The 24,808-nt window shown below is 32.9% G+C and overlaps 1 protein-coding gene across 1 annotated transcript in view; it reads right to left on the bottom strand.

The window, feature by feature from the left end:
* The window catches only part of LOC127852580 (E3 ubiquitin-protein ligase rnf213-alpha-like), an 85,680-nt gene extending 61,162 nt beyond the window's left edge, over positions 1-24,518 (bottom strand). The window contains exons 1-18 of the mRNA XM_052386531.1: positions 24,486-24,518; positions 20,756-20,892; positions 16,995-17,192; positions 16,399-16,519; positions 14,309-14,550; positions 14,030-14,135; positions 11,269-11,361; positions 11,023-11,157; positions 10,520-10,680; positions 7,677-7,899; positions 7,361-7,531; positions 5,395-5,457; positions 5,167-5,276; positions 4,858-4,995; positions 4,500-4,662; positions 3,000-3,193; positions 2,713-2,895; positions 1,518-1,650 (exon numbers count right to left, since the gene is read on the bottom strand). Of these exons, the coding sequence (XP_052242491.1) occupies positions 1,518-1,650; positions 2,713-2,895; positions 3,000-3,193; positions 4,500-4,662; positions 4,858-4,995; positions 5,167-5,276; positions 5,395-5,457; positions 7,361-7,531; positions 7,677-7,899; positions 10,520-10,680; positions 11,023-11,157; positions 11,269-11,361; positions 14,030-14,135; positions 14,309-14,550; positions 16,399-16,519; positions 16,995-17,192; positions 20,756-20,892; positions 24,486-24,518 (2,604 nt within the window). The remainder of the gene's footprint in view (positions 1-1,517; positions 1,651-2,712; positions 2,896-2,999; positions 3,194-4,499; positions 4,663-4,857; positions 4,996-5,166; positions 5,277-5,394; positions 5,458-7,360; positions 7,532-7,676; positions 7,900-10,519; positions 10,681-11,022; positions 11,158-11,268; positions 11,362-14,029; positions 14,136-14,308; positions 14,551-16,398; positions 16,520-16,994; positions 17,193-20,755; positions 20,893-24,485) is intronic.
* Positions 24,519-24,808: the final 290 nt, after the last annotated feature.

The raw sequence follows: 24,808 nt of genomic DNA on the forward strand, positions 1-24,808 counted from the left end.
AATATACGTTTTAGTAAGTGCCTATCGATTTTTTGCATCAACGGACCTCTCCACGCGCTTGGTATAACAAACACATTACATAATGATCTGTTTATATTAGATTTAAGCTTCATACATATTACAACTCAGCAACGATGAACATTTTACAAATGAAAAACAAACTGGGAGATAATATTGGAAATACATTGCAAATATGTTAATACTTTTGAAAAATTATGAGCGCGTATGGGGATTGAATGTGGGGATTCTGCGTGCAGAACGGATTCTTTGAATTTGACATTTTTAAGACTTTATAATTTAGAATGTCTCGTTGGTAAGCAATGATACTCAGTAAATGAAACTGATGTGTAAATTCCGCGAATAGTTCAAATTAGCTGAAGACAGTCTTGAGCCGTCTATAAAATTGACAATGCTTTACAATGATTAAACCAGGGCGTTCGAAACCGTTAAAATTTACCAACACTGTTACTTCATGCACTTCCTATTTATAATATATATTTTTTATGGATTTGAAACAGTACAATTTATTTTCTCAATCAGCTTTAAATGTTTTTATTCTAAATCTATTGCATCGGAAGTCTTAGGGTTATCGAAAGATGAGCCATATCGAAGAATACACTTCCGGCGACCTGACATCAACTGAAGAGCTACTCGGTCTAGAATTCTTATAAGACTCTTAAAAACACTAGTCTGATGTTAACAGTTTTTCAAATCTAACGTGAAATTAAAATTTTAAGTTGAACGAACCACTTATTAGTATTGATGTAAGTTAAAACAAGTCTTTATTGACGTCTGAATCTTTTCCTCTAATTATTGGTTTCAAGCGTGTCTTGCAGATACATTAAATCGTCACTAACCTTTTTAATGTTAATTTTTAGAGTTAAAGTAATTGGAGTCTCAAATTGTCTACATCATTCATTCTACTTCTAGTAAGAATACTTTTTTTAATGTGCTATCGTACAATATATTGCTTCCTTAGGTATACATGCAAAGCGCATTGTTTGTAAAATCCCAGTTATTCGTAGATATGCCAGTCCATTTAGAGTTAAATATGGATAATATTTTCCAAATCTTGACTATGTGAGTCAATCGACAATACAATTATATATGTATATTGTTAAAGTAAATGCCTTATGAATATATTATAATCACTATACTGGTGTACTGAAATAATACAACTACACGTATGTTGTATGAAGTGCATAACTGCCGACGTCCTTGAAAATACTATCAAAAACTTAAAGTAAATACTTATATATCAAACTTATCTATCGCGTAATCGTATACATAGTCACAATATAAAATTATCAAGCTGATAGTGGTCACCGAAAGACAAATATTCCCATCCAATCTACCAAATATACAATACTGTATACAAACAATGTTGCAAGGATGTGCACTTCTGCACAACGTGTTATATCCAGTTGTGCGTGGTAACTGTTGAAATATACAATAATTTTATTAACATGTTGTATTTATGTACCGATTATTGTAACCCTTAAACAATTTACATATACCTCTTGATCAGACATAGTTGCGTCTTGTTTTGCTGATGTTTTTCCAAATACGTGCATGATTATCGCAGAACATGTATCTGTCTGATATCCGATAAAAACGTCCCCTACGTTCGGTGTGGATTTGCGAATCTGCCTGTATATAGACGATAAAACACATGCATAAAATAAAAAAAAATATAAAATTTTACACAAGGCCAGTGTAAAAAAACTAGCAAATTTGTTGAATTGATATCCCCCGCCAAATTTTGTTAATTAATGGGTGCAGCTGCGTGAACAGGGCAATAACTAAAAAGTAAATTAATGTCGGTATATATTATATCATATAAGTTGACAGTTGTTTAGCATCTTAAATATAGCTCTGCGATAAGTTAAGGGTATGGTTAGGCTTCTTATGCGTGACACTTCTCCTAATGACATCTATACACCCATGAAGTTTCATGTTGAGGTCTTGTGTCGTATTTAAGATAATGACCGGAGAAGTTACATCTTAAACATCTTAAACAACTAAACAAAGCGCAATAAGTCATAATTAAGAAATTGGAGGTTTGTGGTTCTTATGCTTGGCAATTCTCTTCATGGAAATAAATACAACCATGAAGTTTCATGTTTAAATCTGGTATCATATATGCGATATAGCTCTGAAAGTTACATCATACACAAACTACAAAGGGCAATCACTCTTATTTAAGTCGTGTAGTGTTGTGGTTCTTGTGCATTTCACTTTTCCACATTTATATCTATACACCCATGAAGTTTCATGCTTAAATCTTGTATCATATCTGAAAAATTGCAAAATACAAAAACTACAAAGTGCAATAACTCTTATTTAAGAAATGTAGGTTTATGGTTCTTGTGCATGGAACTTGTCCTCATTGATAGCAATAAAACTATGACGTTTCATGTTGATGTCGTTTATAGTATCTGAGATATAACCATGAAAATCGTGTGACAGACGGACGGAAGGACTGACTGACGGGTGGATGGACGCACACCGCAAAATCTAAATCCCTCCTCCTCTGGTGGGGGATAAAACATTTCCAAATAAAAAAACTTCAGATTCGACAGCCCAGGTTAAATAGCGGACTAAAGAACAAATGTTGCCATTCAACACTGACATTCATTTCAAGGCGACCGAGAAGAAGAAGAAGATATGAGAATCAACCATCTACACTGCCAAAAATTAATGTTACGATACCTTTGGAATCCTGAGGGAATTTCCGAGGCTAGCTCTGTAGCCCATATTTGCAGTTTATTTGCAAGATTTATCTGTCTCTCGTCTAAAATTGTGTTTACTGATAAAAAATGCTTTTCCAATCGGTTGATCAGAGGTATTGGAAACTTCGCATAGACTGTCTGCTTCTCAGCAACGACAATTAACCTATAAATTAATAAACAATTATGTGCCCCGATATATTTTTTTAAGAAAAAAGTTATATGTACAATAATCACATTTTAATTATTATTATTTAAGACTTCTCCTACCTGAAGTTCTTATGAACTGGACATTTCACTCTGTGTGTCCCCAGGCCAAGATCCACGTATCTCTCCCCTCCAAAGTACACATAGTACTGATTCAATGCGTCGTACAAACTTTCGTACAGATTCTCCAAGTTCAGTAATACAACTGTGTTACCCGTCTCCATGCAAACCTTGATCTTGTTGATGTTCCGACACACCTGCACATATGCAATATAACCTTTTTTTAAACCAAGTTTTGTTTTTAAAACATTAAGGAAGATTTGCAAAGCTTCAATAAGATCATTCCAAATTAATTTTAATATCAAGCATCCGATTTGTTCAATTATTATTTGTATTATGAGATTAATCATGTACTGGAATTTTATTGTTTGCATAAAGCTGCGTAATAATGAATGCATCGCTTTTATTGTTACGAAGTGTTTAGTATTGTATTATAAATGAATTTATCCCATATTGGAAGTGATATATAAACGTATGAATTGTAATCATATTTCACTATAATCATATCAAACCATCATGACAAATCTCCCACAGTCATATTGAGAAGCCTTGTCCGTTTCGACGAAAAACCATAAGCATATAATGATATGCTTTTTCAAAAACATTTGCAAACGTTTTCAAATACTACGTCGAAAAATATATTTAATCAATATATATATTAATTGTATCAAACATGCAACACATATAATATAACATAATGAACGGCGACATATTACATGTACACAATTCCAACTATTACACATTAGTTATTTGTTTTTCATGCATTTAGTTATGTTTTGATTTAAGCCTAATCCACCAATATCGCAACGTCAATGATAATTATAATAATTTTCGATTGCATGTTTAAAAACAGGTTTTAAAACCTATCGGTTGCATGCTACCAATTCATAAAACTTCGGCAATAAACATAATCACCTGAGTGTATTCCTGGTCACTGCGGAAACTGCTTCCAAATATAGTAATAGGTCGAATTTTGTTTCGTTTGGTAAAAATCTGCTGCTGGATAATCGCCAATGCTCCATAGTTGTCTGTGAGTAACAACAGATATCGGCTTTCCCTTAAAAGTGCACATAACAAAGTATGGCTCATTCAATATAAGCATTATTGTCAGCGATTACAAAATGACACAGACGACAGCATTATTCAAAACCACTGTTAACGTAAGAAAACATTATTGCATAATTGAACATATATATTTGGTTCATTCAAATTAAGTGTCTATGATACATGCTTATTATATACTGATATATATTTCATCGGCGCGGAAGTTTTCTACATAAGTACACTTAGTAATATATTGTATACCCTTTCGTGTGCAATGTATCAAAGAGGCATGCTTCAATCAGTCCCTTTGCACTACAGTCAGGATATAAGTCATCGCACTACAAAATAATGTAACACTACATACCTGTACTAGCAATTATAGTAGATAACGTATTAAATAAATCATAGTGTTCACAATAAATTTCACAGCATATCATTTTAATGTTGAAGATAACGTACATTTTGCAAGCAATCCATGACTTTGCAAAGGTACTTTTTGAAGCATTCTTCTGGATCTACAAGATCCATCCCGCCGAAGTTCCTCTTGATCGCATGTAGCATTTCCTGCCACTTTGGTTTACGCTTTTTCGTCGCCACAAAGCCATATACCATTTTCATTAAACTGTTGCATTGCAAAACGATGTTATATACTTAACATATGTATACAATTAATTACACATTACGTTTTATATATAAATCCTGAAAGCTTTAAATATCAAACGTCAAACTATTACACGTTGTAAAAAGTGTAGTGTGGAATTAATAGGACATAACATCATGATTGTTTTAATTTTGAAATAAAGAAACGATCGAGCACCTGTAAAAATCTCTAAGTCCATAAAACTCTCTCATCTTTACAGATGCTCTTTGGAACACCTCCAGGTATGCACTGGACAATGGTTCAATTAGTGGTTCTATAAATGACTCCACGTCTTCTTGTGTGCGGCATATCCCCCTATTAACAAATAATCATATTAATACAATAGGAGCGTAGAGCATAAACCAGCATCTCTTCATCGTGTATTTATCCTTCTCAACTCTTCTTTATCTTTGTAACATATATTGCATCATTTGTGTGCTCAATTATTAAGTCATGACAGGTACTCGTGTAAAGCTAATTAATTACCTTGCGCTAGTAATTAACTCGTCAAGATCTGGGACTTCCCGCTGCACCAGAATGCCTCTGTTCATCTTGGCAGGATCCAAAGCCCAGTTAGAGATACCGATAAAGGCCACCTTCAAATCACCAGAGACGTTTATGGAAATCGACCCAAAGAATTTCAAACGTGAAACATGAAACGCGTGCTGAACAAACAAAAATCAATAAGAACATTTCGTTTCGACAAACAAGTACCTTTTTGTATGGTTCTGGAGTTTCATCTCCCTGGCATCCATCTTCCAAAAGTGGATGTAATGTCTATTTAAATAATCATTAAGTATTACAAAGTTTACAAATGTCGAATATACAGTTTAAAATGAAAAGGCGTTGCGACCTTTCGCCTAATGATTAGGAAATCACGAGACAAACATGTTACAAGGCATTATTCTTTGTAAAAGGTGTCGCTTACTCTTGAAGACAGAACAATGACTACAGATCGGGAGCCGAATATTTCTTCACAAATTGAGTTTGCGAATGACTGTTAGACAACTATTAATGTCTTCTTGATATGACATGTGTTTTTCAAAAACTATATACACAACGGAACTTAAAACGTGTACTCCATAGGAGCGAGAGCATAAACAATTTGCAAACTATGAAGACCAATCCGCCTTTTATCAGAAAAACAACTTATACTAGGAAAAATATCCTTCAGACACAAGTAATTGCAATATTCATCGTACAGTCGGTCACGCGGTTCATCTGTTACAGCCGTAGTAAACATACTCTATTTGCTAAAAATATATAATGTTTTACATATTTAAAACTTCAAATACCAACTTACCAATGGGTTCATTTTACCAATGGGTTCATTCTAATAACGTTTAAAAACGAAAGTGAAATTTGCAAAGCCATGATCGAGAAAAACAAACAAGTTTACCTAGTTCAAAGACATTTGACATTAAATTCTGGTAGAAGTAAAAACGGCATACGATTATAATCAAACTTATACTTAATATTAATTGTTATATGTGACATAAAATGTTAATGTTTAAATTTCGCTTCAACTCAAAAAAATAATTCATTAGAACATAACATTTCGACACGCTAAAAACTAGACCATACAAGACTCTTACGCTAGTGAAATATCATAATTTAACAAAAGGTAATTTTTAAAGTGATGTGTGTAAAACATGCATATAGTCAGGTTTTCAGTTATGGTCATTCAGCTGGTAATTAGTTGAAATAATGACTGGTCAATAACACACTTCTCGACAAATGCCTTTAACATCTATCCAACAAGTTCCAAATCGTCAGAATGATCATATTTGAGTTTCCAAAGATATTTGACACGGTACAACATTTTATTTTTGTAATGACGCTATAGCCATTGGTTCGATCGATGTTTCCTTTAGGGTTGATTGGTTCTAATTATCATATGGACATCATGTGCATTGTCGCATAACAACGCAACACCTGTGGGATGCCCTTAGGGATTATATTCGAGCCTCTTATATTCAAACTTTTGTCATTGACAGGTGCGGATGAAAACAAGCTGCTTCTCTTAAGATATCGTGCGACAACTAATGTTTTACGCACTTGTCCATTAATCCATCCGAAAGACATATATACATGTGAAAAGCAAAATTCACCCGCTTCTTTGAAAGAGTAAGGGCATACAAATTAAACATTTCAGGAAAGTTGAATACTATTGCACACGCTTCGTGATTTATACACTTCAAGGTGTTATTCTGTTTTTCCAATAAATACGAAAATTGACATGTGAAAACAAAGATTACTAACATCATATGCAAATGTGTGACTTATCAAATGTGTTATTAAATGTTGACACGCTATTCATATGCTATTTATTACTCCTTAAAACAAAAATACCCGAAACTTCCGACAAAGGCATATTGCGTTTCTGTCTATAATGAAAATTCACTTTTTGACCCGGATACGTGTTACGCTTTCATTGATATTTGAAACATGTATCAGTATTGTCATTATCAATGAACGCCCTTCATAACACATATGAATGGACGAGTTGTATGCTCGATCATTGGAGTGTCAAAGTTCGAATTGGAAATATACTTTGTGGGGTTATGAATATGCTTAAGTTGACCTAATATATTTAAACTCGTCATTTACAAATTCATTTCTGATTACAGAACATACAACAGCGTGGATTTAATCATCACCACTAAAACTAAAGACCTACCTTTAACGGCATTCGTGGACTGTCTTCTGCCAACCCGACTTCATCAAGAACAACAACTGACACAAATTTATCTAGATCTTTATCTTTCTGAAATTCTGAGCATTGTTTGAAGGTTCCGACAATACCATCTGGTGTCGATAACGGACTACATTGATACGATACCATCTGGACCTACAATAAGGTAATGAAAAACTGCTAGTGTGGCGGTGCTAATAAACAATGTTTGATACAAATTCATATCACCGATCCATACAGGTTAAAACCCATAAAACTTAAATGTTAATATCCTTAGTATTAACCAATTGCCATAACAAACCTGTTTTAAATGTTTGAACAATGGATATCTCGCGCTATTTCCCTGCATAGCATCTGCAACTATTGTCTTTGCAAGGGACTTTGAACTCCCTGGCTTGCCAACAAGGAACAGTGGAATCCGCAACTCAATACAAACGACCATCATGAACACATTCTCCTTTAAGGCTGTGTTGCGGGCGATGTTTTCATCTAGTGAAACATTGTTCAGAAAGACGTCTTGGCAACTGCAAACATGGATGCACATTTTCATAAGTACAATTTATAAAATTGATATACAACACATTATGTCTCACAAATTGTTTCACGAAGGCATATGTTCAACTTGTATTTTTGCTAACAAAACTGCATCATTCATATACAATTACGTACTTCGTTCAGAAAATGTATATACATGCATTAATACAAACATGGTAACTTTCGATCTATACAGGTTAAAACCCCTATAACTAAAATGTTTATATCCTTAGTGTTAACCAATTCCCATTACATGACGGTTAATTACTTATTACGAGGTTTATTTTCCTCAGCAATATGCATTTTAAGATGTTATAGTTTATCTGTGTTTGAACATAAAGCATATGTTTGCTTGTTTGCGCATTAACCGGGCAATGCGTTGAATACGAATACCAATTTTCAAAACCATATATTATGAATTGTTCGTGCTTTTGGAATATATATTATGCTTCATATATTATGCTTCAAATATACACGAGCTCATGTCCGTCCTTCGTTCCTACTGTCCTTCCATACGTAATGTGAAACGTTTGTTCAAATTATGCCTGTATGATACAATTTTGCTTGGGGGTTCCAGTGGTATATATTGACACTCTAATAGAGAAATGTCTTAAAAATCTGGTTTTCAACCGCAGGGCCATGTGGTGTATATATTTTGTATTTTAGATCATAACGTGGTCTTCGATCAAGTGCATTCAACTATCAATTATGTAGGCAAAGTACCGTTCGTCCTATTGATAACTTGTTTTCCTTTATGCACAAAATGAAAACTTTATCTTTGAAATATCTTGAAAAATTATCTTTCGGCAAAGCTCATTATAATATCACAATGTGGTTTTAAGTGACCGAGCAATTAAGGCAAATCATTCAGGGACCTTTTGTTTTCTATTTAGTAATAGTAACCTAATGTTTTCCTCATTCACGATGCAAGTAGGGACGAAACCGATTAACGAACGCACACACGCAAAACCATTACAAAGCAAATGCGTATATTAAGTTAACTGCACTTGTTGAGGTTACATATTTTTAGACAAAGAGACGGGCGAACTGGGTGAATAAAAGCTCGAAGGTCGAACCGAATGAGTACAGCAAGTTTTGCGCTTAAACTAATATACTAAACCCTATATGTGTTTAAAACTGATACAACAAATACTATATATACATCGACTGAGTTAAACATTTATCAAAATACATTAAATATATCTAAATTTTATGGAAGAATAGCTTTAACAATAAAGCTTTAACAATAAAACAACGCTTTCTCTGTACCGTTACATGTCCTTGCTAAATGTCGGAATTGTCATATTTTTTATATTTCTCATTGGTTTTGCCACTCTAAGGTTTGTTGATGAGCAAATGATAATCAAGTATTATTTCATGAAATACACAAAATATTAACTTCGTGTTTTTGCATTACTGCATAAAAGAAATGTGTCAAATTGCATGAAACAAAATTGTTTATAAATCAGTCAAAGCGATGTTTTTATCCCCCGCTAAAGGTGGATGGATATAAAAATGGGGTTTTCCGCCTGTCAGTCCGTCCGTCCGTTAGTCCGTCAGTCCGTTCGTCAGTCTGTCTGTCCGTCTGTAACAAACTTTTTAGGGCTTTGCCTCAGAAACTTTATAGGGCTATATCTCGGATACGCTACAAGAATGTATGAAATCAATTTCTAATACTTATTTGTTTAAGGGTTATACCGTATATCAAGGGATTCGCACCCATCCATAAACAAAATGTATTTGGCGGGCGATAACAAGTCAACTAATTTGCTTGTTCAAAATTAAAACAATTATGCAATTTTTAGTTTAAATATCTGTGCTAAACTGTTATATAGTTACCCTTTCCATTGAACAGGTATTTCACAGTATATACTATCTAATATACAATAAATTATTATATTATAAGATAAACGTAAGAAACATATTTAGCACTTATAAATGCACGATTGATGTCTTAGAAAAATGTATTGTTAGAAACTGAGACACGCTTACCGAAAATAAAAACATGTATTATTATGAAATTGTCAAAGACAAGCAAAACCGAACGCGCGTTTTCAATCACTTGTACATATGCAGGCAGAAAACATGAATGTCAAAGTGCGGAGCGCGAATCAAGTACTATACAATTAATTGTATTGTTGTAGTATCGTTCGAATCGCAATTTATTAAAACGATTAGGGATACGTTTTAAAGTGTAAAATATATTATCCATCTATTAAAGATATTAAACTATCGAGTAAGCGATGCATGGAAAGAAAATTGTCAAACAAACCAGGTGAAAATAGAGCGTAAATAAGTTTCACCTACCTAACAAAAATAGCTTGGCTACTTAAAGCATCTGAGAAATAAAATAAAACGTTTCTTATAGACGTTAACAGTATAGTCCGCAGATTAGTAATTCTGGTGAAAAAAATCTCACATTATCATTGGTTCGTTATATATTCTAGCAAATATATTTCCGCTTGTCCAACAGCCATGATTGAATGACGCAGAACACCGACGGATGGAAGGACAGACGGTAAAAGAGCAAACCTAGACAACAAAATGTTATTCACAGTTTTAATGTATCATGCTACCGTGTGCATATATTCTTTTAGTTTACCAACATACCATTCTATTTCGTTCAGCATTTGCCTTGCACCTCCTGGTAAATTGCATGGTTCTTTAAATGTGGGTGCAATTCTTTCTCTGTACTGCTGTCGTGTCCGCAGACAAGCATGGTAACACACTCCAACAGCAAGGATCAGGGAACGTGTCAAATCGTCTAGTAACTAGAAGTAAAACAAATGTCATTGATGAGCAGTAATAGCAGGAGAGGAATCCATAAGAGTGCGTGGTCTTGTGTTTACGACAATTAGGCACATTACAAAAGCAACCTACATCCACAAACACAATGAGCTATTTTTGTATCTAATATAGAGAGCAAAGTTTATTAGAACATGTGTTTTGTTTCAAAAATACATGTAGGACTAAGTGTGTTTTTAAATCTTCATAGAATAGTTCCAGTTTAAAGGAAGTTATATCTGCCTTCCGTAACGTATTTAAAACAATACACTTTAAAAAGGGAATTTGTTTCATAAGAAACCTAAAACTTAAACTTAAAATATACATACATCATCATCACATCGTGCTAATATAGGATCCATTGCATCAAACAAAAACCTATTTGTATTTGCCTGTTCATAAAACCACGCCATAACCATCAATACACGTTCAACATCTCTCAATGATACGAAACTGCATTCATCCTACAATAAAATACGAAAACGTTTAATTTCATGCTCAAGACATTTACGGATACGTTTTTTTCTTTAAATAAGTATAAGTAAATGTTGAAATGAACGGTTTATATCGCAAACCTTTTGATCACGCATGTATTTCTGCGATTCCGTAAGGACTGAAGCAAGAAGCTCCCCAAGACCTATGGTATCCGGAAGGAGTTTCTTGTGAATCTACAAATGAAATACCAAACATGATTGTGGCAATTTATCTTATATGTTATGTATCGTATCATAATACTTTAAATTCCTTAAAGCAAGTATATACGATTTTGTCAAATATTAATGAATTTATATAAAATGTGTAAAAAACTTATTATATATATACTTCAATATACAATAAAAATTAAAGTTCAGAAGAACATTTGTCGAAAAATGCGAAATAAGCCAGATATTTAATTCTGAAATCGAAAACGGCTGTACAGTCGATTTCGCCAGCATGTATATCATACATGTACGATGTGAACATAAACTTAGTTTAACGGTTCATTTTAAATTCCTGCAACGATATATATTCATACGACACACGAACACTAACTCTGGTCCTAATAAAAAGACGAATGCTTCGGTTATTTTAGGAAAATATGTTCGTCACAATCGGCTCGGGGCGCTAATTTGTCTTTGCTGCATTTTATGAAATTCGTATTTAATGCATAATTTTCTTGCCTATTTTGTGTTATTGTGACATATTTTATCAATATTTTACAATTGAACACATATGAAAAATCGTATAATCTCGCTTTAATGACAGGAATTGTGCGAATGGACACCCCAAAAAGTATTAATATACAAATATTGAACAAAATAACTACACGGAAACATGCAAATGACATTAACTTATACACGAAGATGCTTGCGTTTGTATAAGACACTTCCTTAAACATAATGTTCTGATCACTGAATAGATTTTAATAAAACAGAGTATTAGCTTTTATTGGTGACAAGAGTTAACGTTAAATATATTAAAAGAACACACCAAACATGTTGACATGACAAATCGAATATTAACGTGCGGTTTAGAACAAAATGTAATTATGATATTTATATTTAGTTACGAGAACCTTTTTCCCTAAGCCATGAACATTCTGGGATACTTACATATCGTCTGACCATCTGAATAATGTATAAGTTTTCAACGTCCGTATTTAGTTGTCCAAAGTCCCACACAAGTGGTAGCAAACTTTGCGGAAGTGGTTGTACTCTATACACCTGGAAAAAAGTGCTTCCTTTTAATGCAAATTGTGTGTATTTATATTCATAGTGTATGCATTTGTTTTACAGGCAATATCTTTTTTCCAGTTTAATAAAATCAAATTGTCACATCGTGAACGTATGTTGGGCGTTTTCTTTGCTATTATTTGTAGAACTGCCTTTTCGAATGACGTTACTTGGAGAAGACGCTGAAATCATCATATGGCAGCAACAACTTCCGGAATTTATCACAAAACTTTAGTAAAATAAAATATATTTGTCTTTTAAATTCAAGTGGTTGAACGATCTGAAACGAATGCAACTTCAAATAATACTTTATTCAAGGGGTCTGTGACATTTATTATTAGTGGTGATAATACCGAAAGGTTAAGAAAAATAAACTAATACATGCTTTTTAATTGTACCTTAATTCCCAAATTAAAATTAATATGTTAGTAAAAATATAGCTACTTCAGTCCTCGTCGTGCATGAAAATACTGTATTGTTATAGCTACAACTTATTGCTTTCGAGATATGCTCCTCGAACAAATTAGAAAACAATTTTAAAGGGCAACAAGTCTCAAATTATACAAACAAAATTTATGGTTAATGCGCCTTGCACGTCGCCGTAATAAGATCTTTCTACCAATGAAGTTTCAAGTTCATAGTTCTTTTGAATTTGCATTTTGAATTGTTTACCAGTTTGGTACTGCAGTCTTCATATATGTGATAAATACCATATGGAGTATCTTGGTCATACATCGTGTCATTTTCGACATAATATTTGGACACACTTTAAACATAACAAATCAAAAGGAAATATCTCGGAAAATGGAAGTCAGAGTTAATGTTCTTTAGCACTGACCTGTATCTCACTGAGCTGTATGTGCCTATGTTTACAGTTCACGAGATATGCCGTTGAAAAGAAATATAAATATGTAATAAACAACAAAAATAACTCAAACATATGAAAATGAGAGTTTGTCTTGTGTGCATTACACTACCAAAAACTAAACATACCTCTTGTTGTTTTCTGACAAAAAACTAAATATGAAAATAACAACTGGTAATAACTTTAAAATATAGAATCAAGATTTAGGGATCATTCGTACTGCACTTTTCCTTAAATGAGATACATCTAGTATTCATCTGATAACTCATTCAGTATCCGAGGCATGACATAAATACTATTTGAAACCTACAAACGGTAATAATTCTTGACGTATAAAAAGAAAGTTAACGTTGTTGAGTTTCAATTTGAAAGTATACTAGATTCGTCCATATCAAAATATACGAAGTTCTGACGCCGTACGACTCTGCGTCCAGAATACCATATTCCAGTATACACTGTCTTTCTTACAATTTGGTTGTCCAGAATTAGACATATAACTGCATATATAAATTGCTTCATCGTACCTGAATATTCCTAAGCAAGTTTCATAGTAATTATTTAAATGTATATGTATCATATATCGTTTGTTTAGCGTGTTATCTTGGTAAGCTGGTGTTTTTGTGGGAAAGAACTGTTTTGCACCTAAAATTGTATTTATGAGTTTCGCGGCACCGTTTTTGCATTAATATTGTACGTTTATATTTAATAATGCATTGATGCAATACTGTTAATGTCAGAGCACATAACAATACACAATACCAGACGTCTCATCGGAATTCTGCCCAGTTTGTCTGTAGTTTCTTCGGCATCGACATGGTAGCCTAGGCCGGCTTGTTCCAGTTTCTTTATTAGAATATCGGGATGTCTGTAATATTCGCGATTTAGTTTTAGGGAACATTGAGAAATCTTAAGATAAAAATATAAATTACATATTATATGACATACGACGTTTGATTTTAAAACATTCTTTGATAACTTTTTATAGAACATAACGATACAGTTGGAACGTTGCCATTATGTATAATTCTTGAATCATACTTTCTATACGGATTACACGCAGCGACCATTTTTAAGTTCTGGCTTAGCGTGATAGGTTCGCCACAAATAGTCTTATCGCACATTATTTCTTTAATAACTCCAATTGCTTCGGTTGTGTTTGCCTCGTCAAAAAACAGTACAGTGTACATGTTTTGACCATGGTCTTTCATATTTTTCTCTGATATTTTCTCTGCCTTGCGAATCTTTTCTTGGATATCCTTTCTAGTTGTTCCACCATGTACCTGTACAACACAATACAAACTTACGAGTAATTAAGGATAGTGTAATTTAAGATTACTTCCAGTGCGTCATTTATGTATGATACCAACAATAACATTTCACTTGTTTCAATGACCATCAGTAAAACAATATGGGTAGGTAGGTTGGCTTGACATTGTGTATGTTTACTTTTTTACGACACGTGCATGACTTTATAATCATGTGCATGACTTTATAGTCATATAAATGGTATGTGTCTGTGATGTGAATGTTTGCATATTGTACATTTACTCCACCTGAGTGACTTTCTGAAAAATGGTCATTGTAATTAACTAGGATTCAAAGACATCCCTAGAGCACAACGCCAATCATCCACACATGGCAACTGTCATACAAAAATGTGCTCGCTTTATATTGTTTTATTTTTAGTGTATATTTGTTTTTCGTTTCCTATTACGTCTGCGGTTGTGAAGTATAAATGCAAAGAGTCTTGGAACACGTTTACATGCCATTTTGTAAACACACTCGTAACAACAAATGGCATTTTTCTATGATCATGCAGAAAATGGCCTCGTGTTAAGGGCCACAAAAGTTAACTTTGAACGTGGTTGGCTTCAACGTCATATCTGGGCCCATTGTGATAAACTCCCTCATCGTAAATTAACTTGAAACATTCAAGAAATCTGACAGATGTATACGGATCATCGGTAATCTTTGTCGATTTGATCCTAACCCTCATGCAATTTGCACATTCAAAAGTGTATTTTCAGCAATTTTTTACTTACACTTTGAATAATCCTCGGGTTAATAAGCCACTATTTTGATACGAACTATAAAATATTGGTGTTGTTTGCGTTTTATATAGTAAGGTGTGTGCTACTGTCTTCAAAAAATAGCTTGATAAACATATTAAGCTCTAACAAATGTGCTAGTGTGTTGTCTCTCTTTATTGCGTGTTCTGCCACAGGCAAAAAGTAATAAAAAGAAAACAATAGTCAGTATTTATTTAGATATTGACAAGATATGTATTCTTAAAAATGCATGTATTAATTTTATGTGGAGTCTGTGGCAAGTAATGCATGTATATATTTAAAGAGCTGCCCTAAGCCAATCTTTGACTGTGTGCCTCTTAGTGTGACTTACATCTTTGCGCTTGGGCACAATAAATATATTTTAAAACTGGCAGATCAATAATGAAGTTTAATTCTAGACAAGCTAGATGTTCTGCACTGTTAAGATCATGACGAGCTACATATATGTAGATGTGTATTAATGATTTAAAAACACGGGTTGCATTGTTACGCATATATGTTCAAACAAATTTTCATTTTAATTTGTTGGCAGGTATGTTTTCTTTAAAGTTATTTATTATTAATTTAAGAATGGCTGGAGATGATCGAACAAACGCACGAATACAAAATAATTATACACTCAACCACTGTGATATCTATATTAAGTAAACCGCAAGCGGAATCAACCAGATTGTCTGTTAGGATCTAATATGTTATCATATTTTAAGCAATGTAAAATTTCTCGTGTATCATGGAGACAAAAAAGCTTTATAAATACAACAAGAAAGTTTAAAAAGTTGGATTCTCACCCTAATCTTATATATTATCAGCATTGTTTTAACTATAAAAAAAACTCGATACAAAGTGTATTGGTACAAAACTGTACTTCATTTTACTCAATTAACAGATTTGTTATTGCAAGTGACCGAGAGCAAAGGTACAACAGCAATAAAACACTTAACGAAACATAAAAAGTATAAGAACCACAAGTAAATAAAATATACATTGAAAGGCCTCGGCCCATTTTTTTTAAACATTCATGATATTCATAGCATATTGAAAGGTTGACCTAAAACGTACCTTCATTAGAATCATGTTGTTGACCTCGACCTCGGATGGGCTTTGTAAGGCACACATGAACTTAACCAAACGTGTTTTGCCACACCCTGTTTCTCCCATGATAATGACGGGTATGTCGCAGCTACAACATTTATAAAAGTAAGTCATTATTGTTAGAAACATTATCCATCAATGTTTTTATAAGATCAAATTATTTTGTTATTGATGCCACGAAACAGCTTTGCAATGACCTACCGAAATCTCATATATATGGCCAAGATTTTCTTCACATTGTCAGTCGTCAGTTCATATGTAGGATCTGGATCTTTTGTCGACTTTGCTCCCATTATATTTCGTAATTTCTGGATCTTCATAACTCTGCATTTTGTAAATAAATGGATATGTTCTACGACACTTAAGATATGTTCAGAGTTGAGTTGATATAATGTTTATTGTTGGAGTGCAGACAAATAACTTTATTAGTTATTTTGAAAATGCTTCTTTACTTGAGCAATATTCTGTTACTACCTCAAACACTATTCATAGAAATAATGATGCTTTTATAAAGGACATAATGAGATATATATATTATAAATTTTTAATATATGCCAGCAAACCTTGGAAGCGCATCAAAGTTTTCTCGCAGCGGAACATTATTAGTCACTAACGCATCATACAAATTAGCTTTCATTATTCCCTGCTCCAATATTTTTCCAGTCTGTTGATCTTTCAGATTTCCAGTAGATTTGTCAATGAAAAATCCAACGAAAGTGAACGTGAAGTGATCTGAGTTGAAAAACAGGTACGGATGTGGACTGAAAAACAATCGAATGAGATTAATAAAAGAGAAATATTGAAACTGATCCAAGAAATGTGACTTCTCTGCAGTATCAGATCCAAGGCTGTCACACAATAGGACAGTCTGATGGAGTTCACATAATATGTTTATGTGACGCCGGGGAATTGCAAACAATGGAATATTTTACATCAGTGGTAAGATTTTAAAATATTTTGCAGAGAACCACTATACTTTGGCGTAAATCTGTAAATATTATACATTTTACAATTGTATCAAGAAAGCTTCTATAAACGTTAACTCGGAAAGTATCGTTTTTTTTAACTAAAACATCCCAATACGAAGCACATTATATTCGAGCGACATTTACAAGTATATACCGCGGGTATAACGAGATAAGAGCACTTACAATTAAGGAGTATCGTGGCCAATACGATATGATTTTTGAAGTCATTTTGAAAACGCTCGATATTTATAATTTTAGACTTTGTATAATATTCGTGATATTGGGATAGTTGTAATTCATACATTTACTATATTTTGTCGCGTGACAAATATGAATAGTGAAATCGACCCATAAAAAACACATAAACTGCTGTCAAAAAAGTATTTAGTTTAAAACTGAGAAACGCAGCTGAATATTAAGCCTAAATTTGGAATAATGAAACTGCCTCTTATCCAATAACACAACTAATACGAATTGATTTATCTAGTGCCATCTTATGAATGGCTTGTTAAGTATTTAGCCCCTCGGCATTATTTGAATACACTTTGTACATATTTTTTTATAGTTTCTATTATAATCTAGAATCTCATGAGTCTGCCTGCTTGCTAAAACAGGGTTAACATCTCCAATAATATATACTATTTTATTTCAAATAATTTTATTGTAGTTTGAAAAAAAGATCCGCTATACCATGTCACCAGGCATAATTTATTATTGAATCGTAACAGCAAGCTGCCTTATAATCTTTCTCTTATAATGCTATCAGAAACAAATCACCTGTTACCTTCTGACTTGTTAAACCTACTTCCTTTTCGTTAGCTTACGGAAAAACACGGATGCAAACAATACAAGTTCAATCGCGTTGACTTAAGATTATTAACGTCTAATAATGTTGAGAAGAAGTAGAAAAAAAACAGAAGAATATGAGAGTGTTGAACAGGAACATCAACAGCCTGGTTGCGTTTTCGTGTGTGCAAACATTATTTAATAGAGAATCCTTTAATAGCAAACCGAAAATTATCTTGGACTATAATACGCCGCCGCAGTAATGCATGCTATATGATCACGTTTATGGACTTTTGTCAGAGTTGCAGGAGTTTTGCGGCCCTACTGAATATCTTCTTGAAAGTGTGTCTATTTTGCAATAAAGGGAAAGGGTTCGGACGGGCTAATTTGTCAATGCAGTGTGATTGCTGATGGGTATTGGTTTTAGCTTGTTTGCCCTGGTCATTAGTCCATATGGCACGATCAAGACAAAAGAACGTGAATTGCCGTCAAATTCTACTACTATATACTAATGGGCTTATGATTTCATTATTTAGATATGGTTGATATTTGGGTGGCGTTGGTTTGCTGGTATGCTGGTTTCAGACACACACAATTGCGGTTTCTTCTTAACACTTTGATTCGTCTACCCCTTCAACTGTCCGCCACTCTCAAGTATAGGTCAGGCTGTCGCTGTAGGTGTATTTGCTATCTGTGTGCGTCGCGCAAGCACAGGTCGCATGTATCCGATAAAAAGAGCAGAATAACACAACACGTATAAAAAAAACAGCCATATATTTTTAGTATTTAAGTATTAAATCAGTAATTTTCAAATTAGCAAACACAATTTGTAACACGCCCTCTCTTTGTACCAAAATTAATAATAATAATAATAATTAATAAATGACTGCATACATGTTGACATCAAATTATGCGCAATCCAATATATATTATGAGATGGTACCCAACTTATGATTCAGGATTTGAATATTTACACTGAGAAACTTAATAAAACATCAGGGAATAAGTAAATACTCTTTAAATGCGGAATGCAATTACAGGTGGGGTCATTTATTCAATCGGCTATGCGGGTAAAGCGAATGGGCTTTATATCAAGTAATTGAAACCCGATCTGCCATGGCCGGTTAAATTGATGCTGGTGGTTTAATTTATTTACGAGTTTTTATAAAATGCTTAGCAACGAACACAATAACAACACAAATTTATGGAATACATTTTGCGTGTAAAAATAATAATTGTCACAATTTAAAAGATAGAACTTGAGAAAAATGCTTTAGACTTGTCGTCGAATGGGTTAGCTGTTACAACAATATGTTGCACTAGATATGTGATGCATTGCTAGTGTTCGCAAAATGCTTGTTGAAGTAAAATGCGTTGTTAATGACCGGTTTAGTAAATTGTTTGCAGTGTAAAATTATTTAGCTTCACAACTAGAATATCAACGACCATTCGTGTGTCGAACTTAAACGTCCACTATCATCCAACATTAAGTTTAAGTCAACATCAACGATAGATGTACGGCAGTTTGTTATTTCATTCGCGGTATGTTACATAAGGACTTCACATACAACCTGTAGTAAAAATACTCAAGAGGACATTGTCATCCCTTTTGAGGAGGTGGTGAGAGGCTTGGCAACTACCAAAGTAGTTTACCTTTAGAAATTGTGATTGAAAAGTAGAAGTTGAGCGTATAGAAAACAATTTAAAAGTCTTCAAATATGATCACCAAAGAATCAGTTCTGTGAGACGCTCGACGGACGAGGGACCAAATTCGACCACAAAAGCTCACAATGTGCACTATGTTATCAAATAAGATTATGATGAACTTGATATGAATTCATTAATAAACTGGCCATTTTAATATACTTGTTATGTATTATGTACATTATGTGACTGTTTTAAAATTAAAGTCTATTATAAGCTTCATCATTAATGGTGATCATACATGAATACGTTCACAATAAAAAAGAAAGATATTGTTGCAATACATATTTTGTAACAATATTGGCGATTATAAATATAAAATGAGTTGAAAATATTTGTTTTACTTTTAAATATATGTGTAGATTTATGAGTACTACGTATTGGTATATCGTATTGGTTCTGATTTTACTGAAATTTATAAACAAATTGGAAGAATTACACATTTAAAAAATGAGTAGAATTGATATATACATCTACTGTAGGTGTATATTTGATCATTTCCAAAAATTGTTTTTAATCTAGCTAAAAACCAATTTAAAGAATTCATTAAAAATGTTGTCGTGTTTTTGCTTTCTTTTTACTACGAACACCCCCCCCCCCCACACACACACACAGATATCTTCATTTTATTACAGAATTAAGTTATTCTGTACATGAATGGGATGTTCACGATATTATGAAAAAATAAACAACACATCATTTTTGTAATATTTCTAGTAGCCGGAATTTATTATAAAAGTGATATCATCTACTTTAAAAATTATGAAATTGACAACAGCGTAACTTATAAAAAGCATTATCATGTTGAACAGTAACATTATAGTTTTTCCTAATATGATATTATCGAATATGAATAATGTTCTCACCTGCTTTCCCAAGTTCGCCTCAAAGCCAATCGTTCAATGAAAGTGTCTTCAGTATCTTTGGAATCTGTTTCTTTGTCTTCTATAGGAGCAGAATCGGGCGTTTCCTCGCTGATAAGCAATGATCGTGTGGAGAAGTCCTAGACAAAAGTTCTTCAAAGTACAGATATCTTGACTAGATAATTTAAAACATTTTATGTAACATTTTACCTGTTACAAGTTATAATTTAAAAGATACATAATAAATATAGTTGCAATTCATTGTAACATGTTGCAATAACAGTAATGCCGTAATATAAAAACGGTATTTAATCATATTAACACATTTGTTTTCAAAACACATCGATATACTTTGCGATTCTTTTGCACTCTTCAGTTGTAGTTAAAATAGTGAATCATTGGTAAAACTAACCAATTTATCAATCTCTCCCGTAGGCCCAAAATTTAGATATCAATACATTCGAAATAGCAAGCAGTTTAAATTATCAATGACCAAAGAAACACGGTTAGAGCGTATAAGTACACCGAATATGACATTATTATCAACCCAATGTAATAAAATAAATGGTCGGATGATAGACAACTGTTGCATTAAAATGAAACAGATTTTGTTTTTCTAAAACTTACCATTAATGTGAGTACGAACCTAACCATATACCGTGTTAAATACCATAATAAACAGTAACCATATGTATTGAATGATGCCTACTTGCCACGACATAGATATCTCAAAATAGAAATTCGGAATCAATTTTGTTAACACACGCTCTTTTTAAATAAGCAAATTTGCTAATTATGATGAAACAATATATGGCAATGTATACTTTTATTTTGTTTTATTTTTTTACTATTTCCTCTATTACATATCTGCGATCATTGTTTAGAACATAACGGCAGACTGACGGATGGAATATTCCACGATATGACATCATTCACAACAAAAACACACGCCTTCGTGTATAAGAAAGGCGTAAAAGCCTAATAAAATGGAACAGTTCTACCGCTGATTATAAGTTGGGATGAACAATCCCAATAAGCGAAGAAACATTTCGTTATTACTTCTTATTCCCAAACTAATGAAAAGGCGGGTCAAATCAATTGCCTGCTTATTCAAAACACTCATATATACAAAAAGCATCAGTCGGGTTTGAGACAGCGTCACTCATGTCAATCTGTTATAATAAGACATATTGAATCATAAATAAGCGATGTTCATGATGGTTATGCTATAATAACAGTTTGTATTTTAGCTAAACATAATATTTTACCGCACAGTCGGCATAAACTGAAACTATTTTTTTTACTTTTTTAGTTTAAAGATGTATTATTGTCATTTTGACAAATCCTCCGCAGTTCGTTAAGACAGATTGAGTTACATTTGGTGCATGCAGCATTACATCCTGAATATTACAAGACTCTAGTTAAGGACGTCTATTATTTATTATGATCATGATCAATCTTATGAATAAGAATCAGATTCATATATTTATACTAATGGTATAATACTTGATATCAAAGGCAATTACGGCTCATTCAATTTTTAATTGTCAAATATCATAACTAACCAAAATACCACAATGCTTTTATCAACGTGCTAGTGATTCGTTCGTGTGCCGATATATATCGAAGGAAGAATGCAAAACGAATACATTTTACATTTAATATGGTTGAGCAGTTTTGTGTTTCGTTCGGTTTTCTTAGTAAAGTTGTTTCTCTGTGTCTCTTCTGATTGCATGTACATTGATTGTCTGTGTTGATGTTTTAATTGTTAAAATACTGATGTTTCATGCAGTTACATTATTGTTCATTACTTTTCGAATGATATGACAATAAAGAATAAGTAAGATAATATTCAGAGATGTTAATACGATAAAAATGTAATGCAATTTAAATGATTAAAAGAAGTCATAATATATTTACAATGTTAACGGTAAGTAGTTTTATTGAATAAACTATATAAAACGTTGTCTATTTAAGTATAGTTTTATTATTTCTTTGATGTCTTGAACAAAATTATAAATACAGATAAAATTAAAATAAATGTAATTAAATAATCTAAATTTAGAATTAATAAATGTAATTAAATAATCTAAATTTAGAATTTGCTTTGATTATCAGCAGATTTCAGTGGAATTTATCTCAACGGAGGGCCAGAATAATCATAGGGTATAATATTAATTATTTCGCCCTTTACATTGTTGATTGTGTAACAAAAAAGCGTCAATAAGACAGAAAAATGAGTTCTGATTGACGTTAACATATTACCTTAGACATCTGCATGAGGAATCTTAGAACAAAAGAATCAAATCCAGGCAAATCTTCTGCTGCAGCATCGCCGACAAATTGATTTTGTTCGAAGTCGACAAGTTGAGTGTTGAGAAACCAGACAAAGTGTTGTAGCTCCGACCAGGATGGATTATTCACACCGCATCGACTTAATACATCACAACAAAATTTAATATATTATATCGTGTAAATGAGATAGAAAGTGTATTTACTTTTATATCTATATTTACTGTTAAATTATATGTTCCGGATTTTGCAAATTTGTATAAATATACAAACATGTGCAAAACTATCCATTTTGTTAAGCTTGTAAATATCGTATGCATGTGTGTGTGCGTGCGTGCGGGCGTTTTTGCGTGGTGGTGGTGGTAGTAGTAGTAGTAGTAGTAGTAGTAGTAGTAGTAGTAGTAGTAGTAGTAGTAGTAGTAGTAGTAGTAGTAGTAGTAGAAGTAGTAGTAGTAGTAGTAGTAGTAGTAGTAGTAGAAGTAGTAGTAGTAGTAGTAGTAGTAGTAGTAGTAGTAGTAGTAGTAGTAGTTGTTGTAGTAGTAGTAGTAGTAGTAGTAGTAGTAGTAGTAGTAGTAGTAGTAGTAGTAGTAGTAGTAGTAGTAGTAGTAGTAGTAGTTGTAATAGTAGTAGTAGTAGTAGTAGTAGAAGTAGTAGTAGTAGTAGTAGTAGTAGTAGTAGTAGTAGTAGTAGTAGTAGTAGTAGTAGTAGTAGTAGTAGTAGTAGTAGTAGTAGTAGTAGTAGTAGTAGTAGTAGAAGTAGTAGTAGTAGTAGAAGCAGTAGTAGTAGTAGTAGTCGCTGAGTCTTCAAGCATACATTATGTGCGGCTAATCTTGATAATCTTTTAAAATACCCAAACCATGAACTATACTGTATTAAATCAAAATGCAATGTGAGTATTGTGTAAAGAAATCACTACTTTAATAAAACCTCCAAGCATGTCTTAACATCTCCTTCCGTATTTTTAGGATTTATGTCATTCATCTTTGTCCCAGTGTCTAATCGTCGAAGATATTGGTATGTTCTTTGAAACACTGTACTTTTAAATTGTGTATCGTCAAATAGCTTATCCGTCTTTTTGTAGTCTGAAACAAACAAGAACGCACGTATCTTTCGTTTTTGCGCGATATTTTTAACGTGAATACATATTATTAACGTAACTACAGCACTTTTATAAAATAGTGCACTTATCTTATCTTACCTCCAGGTGTGAACATTTTTACTTCAGCATATACACCGAAACTCTCCTGTGGTGATCTACATGTAACATCTGGTAGTATTTCAAACATCTGATGTACATACTGAATCTTTAAAAATCAATACAAATAGGAATGTTATATAACATTGAACAAAATTTAACAACAAAACGAAACATTTAAGAAATCTCAATAACAACGTTCATTCAAACATTCATTTTTCGAACAACGTTATTGTGTAGCCCGACCTGCTTCTCGGGAGTAATTTTCATCATTGGCATCGTTTCGATCAAATAGAGATCATCCATGCTCCTTCTCCACACGTAACCGTTCTTGTCCACCAAGCAGTTCAGGATCAAGAGATTAAACAAAAGGAAGTCGACACCATCTTGAACCTACAAATCCGAGTCAAATAATATACACGTCAAAATTACGTAATACACACGACTGGGTCTTTGTGTAATATAAGATTTATATGTATATATATGTATATATAGTTACATAATAACGTCGAATAATATGGCATATTATGGAAAATCGGCATACGTATAAGGTGTGCCAAAATACTTAA

The sequence above is a fragment of the Dreissena polymorpha genome, chromosome 12, assembly GCF_020536995.1.
Source record: "Dreissena polymorpha isolate Duluth1 chromosome 12, UMN_Dpol_1.0, whole genome shotgun sequence".
NCBI classification, from domain to species: Eukaryota; Metazoa; Mollusca; class Bivalvia; order Myida; family Dreissenidae; genus Dreissena; species Dreissena polymorpha.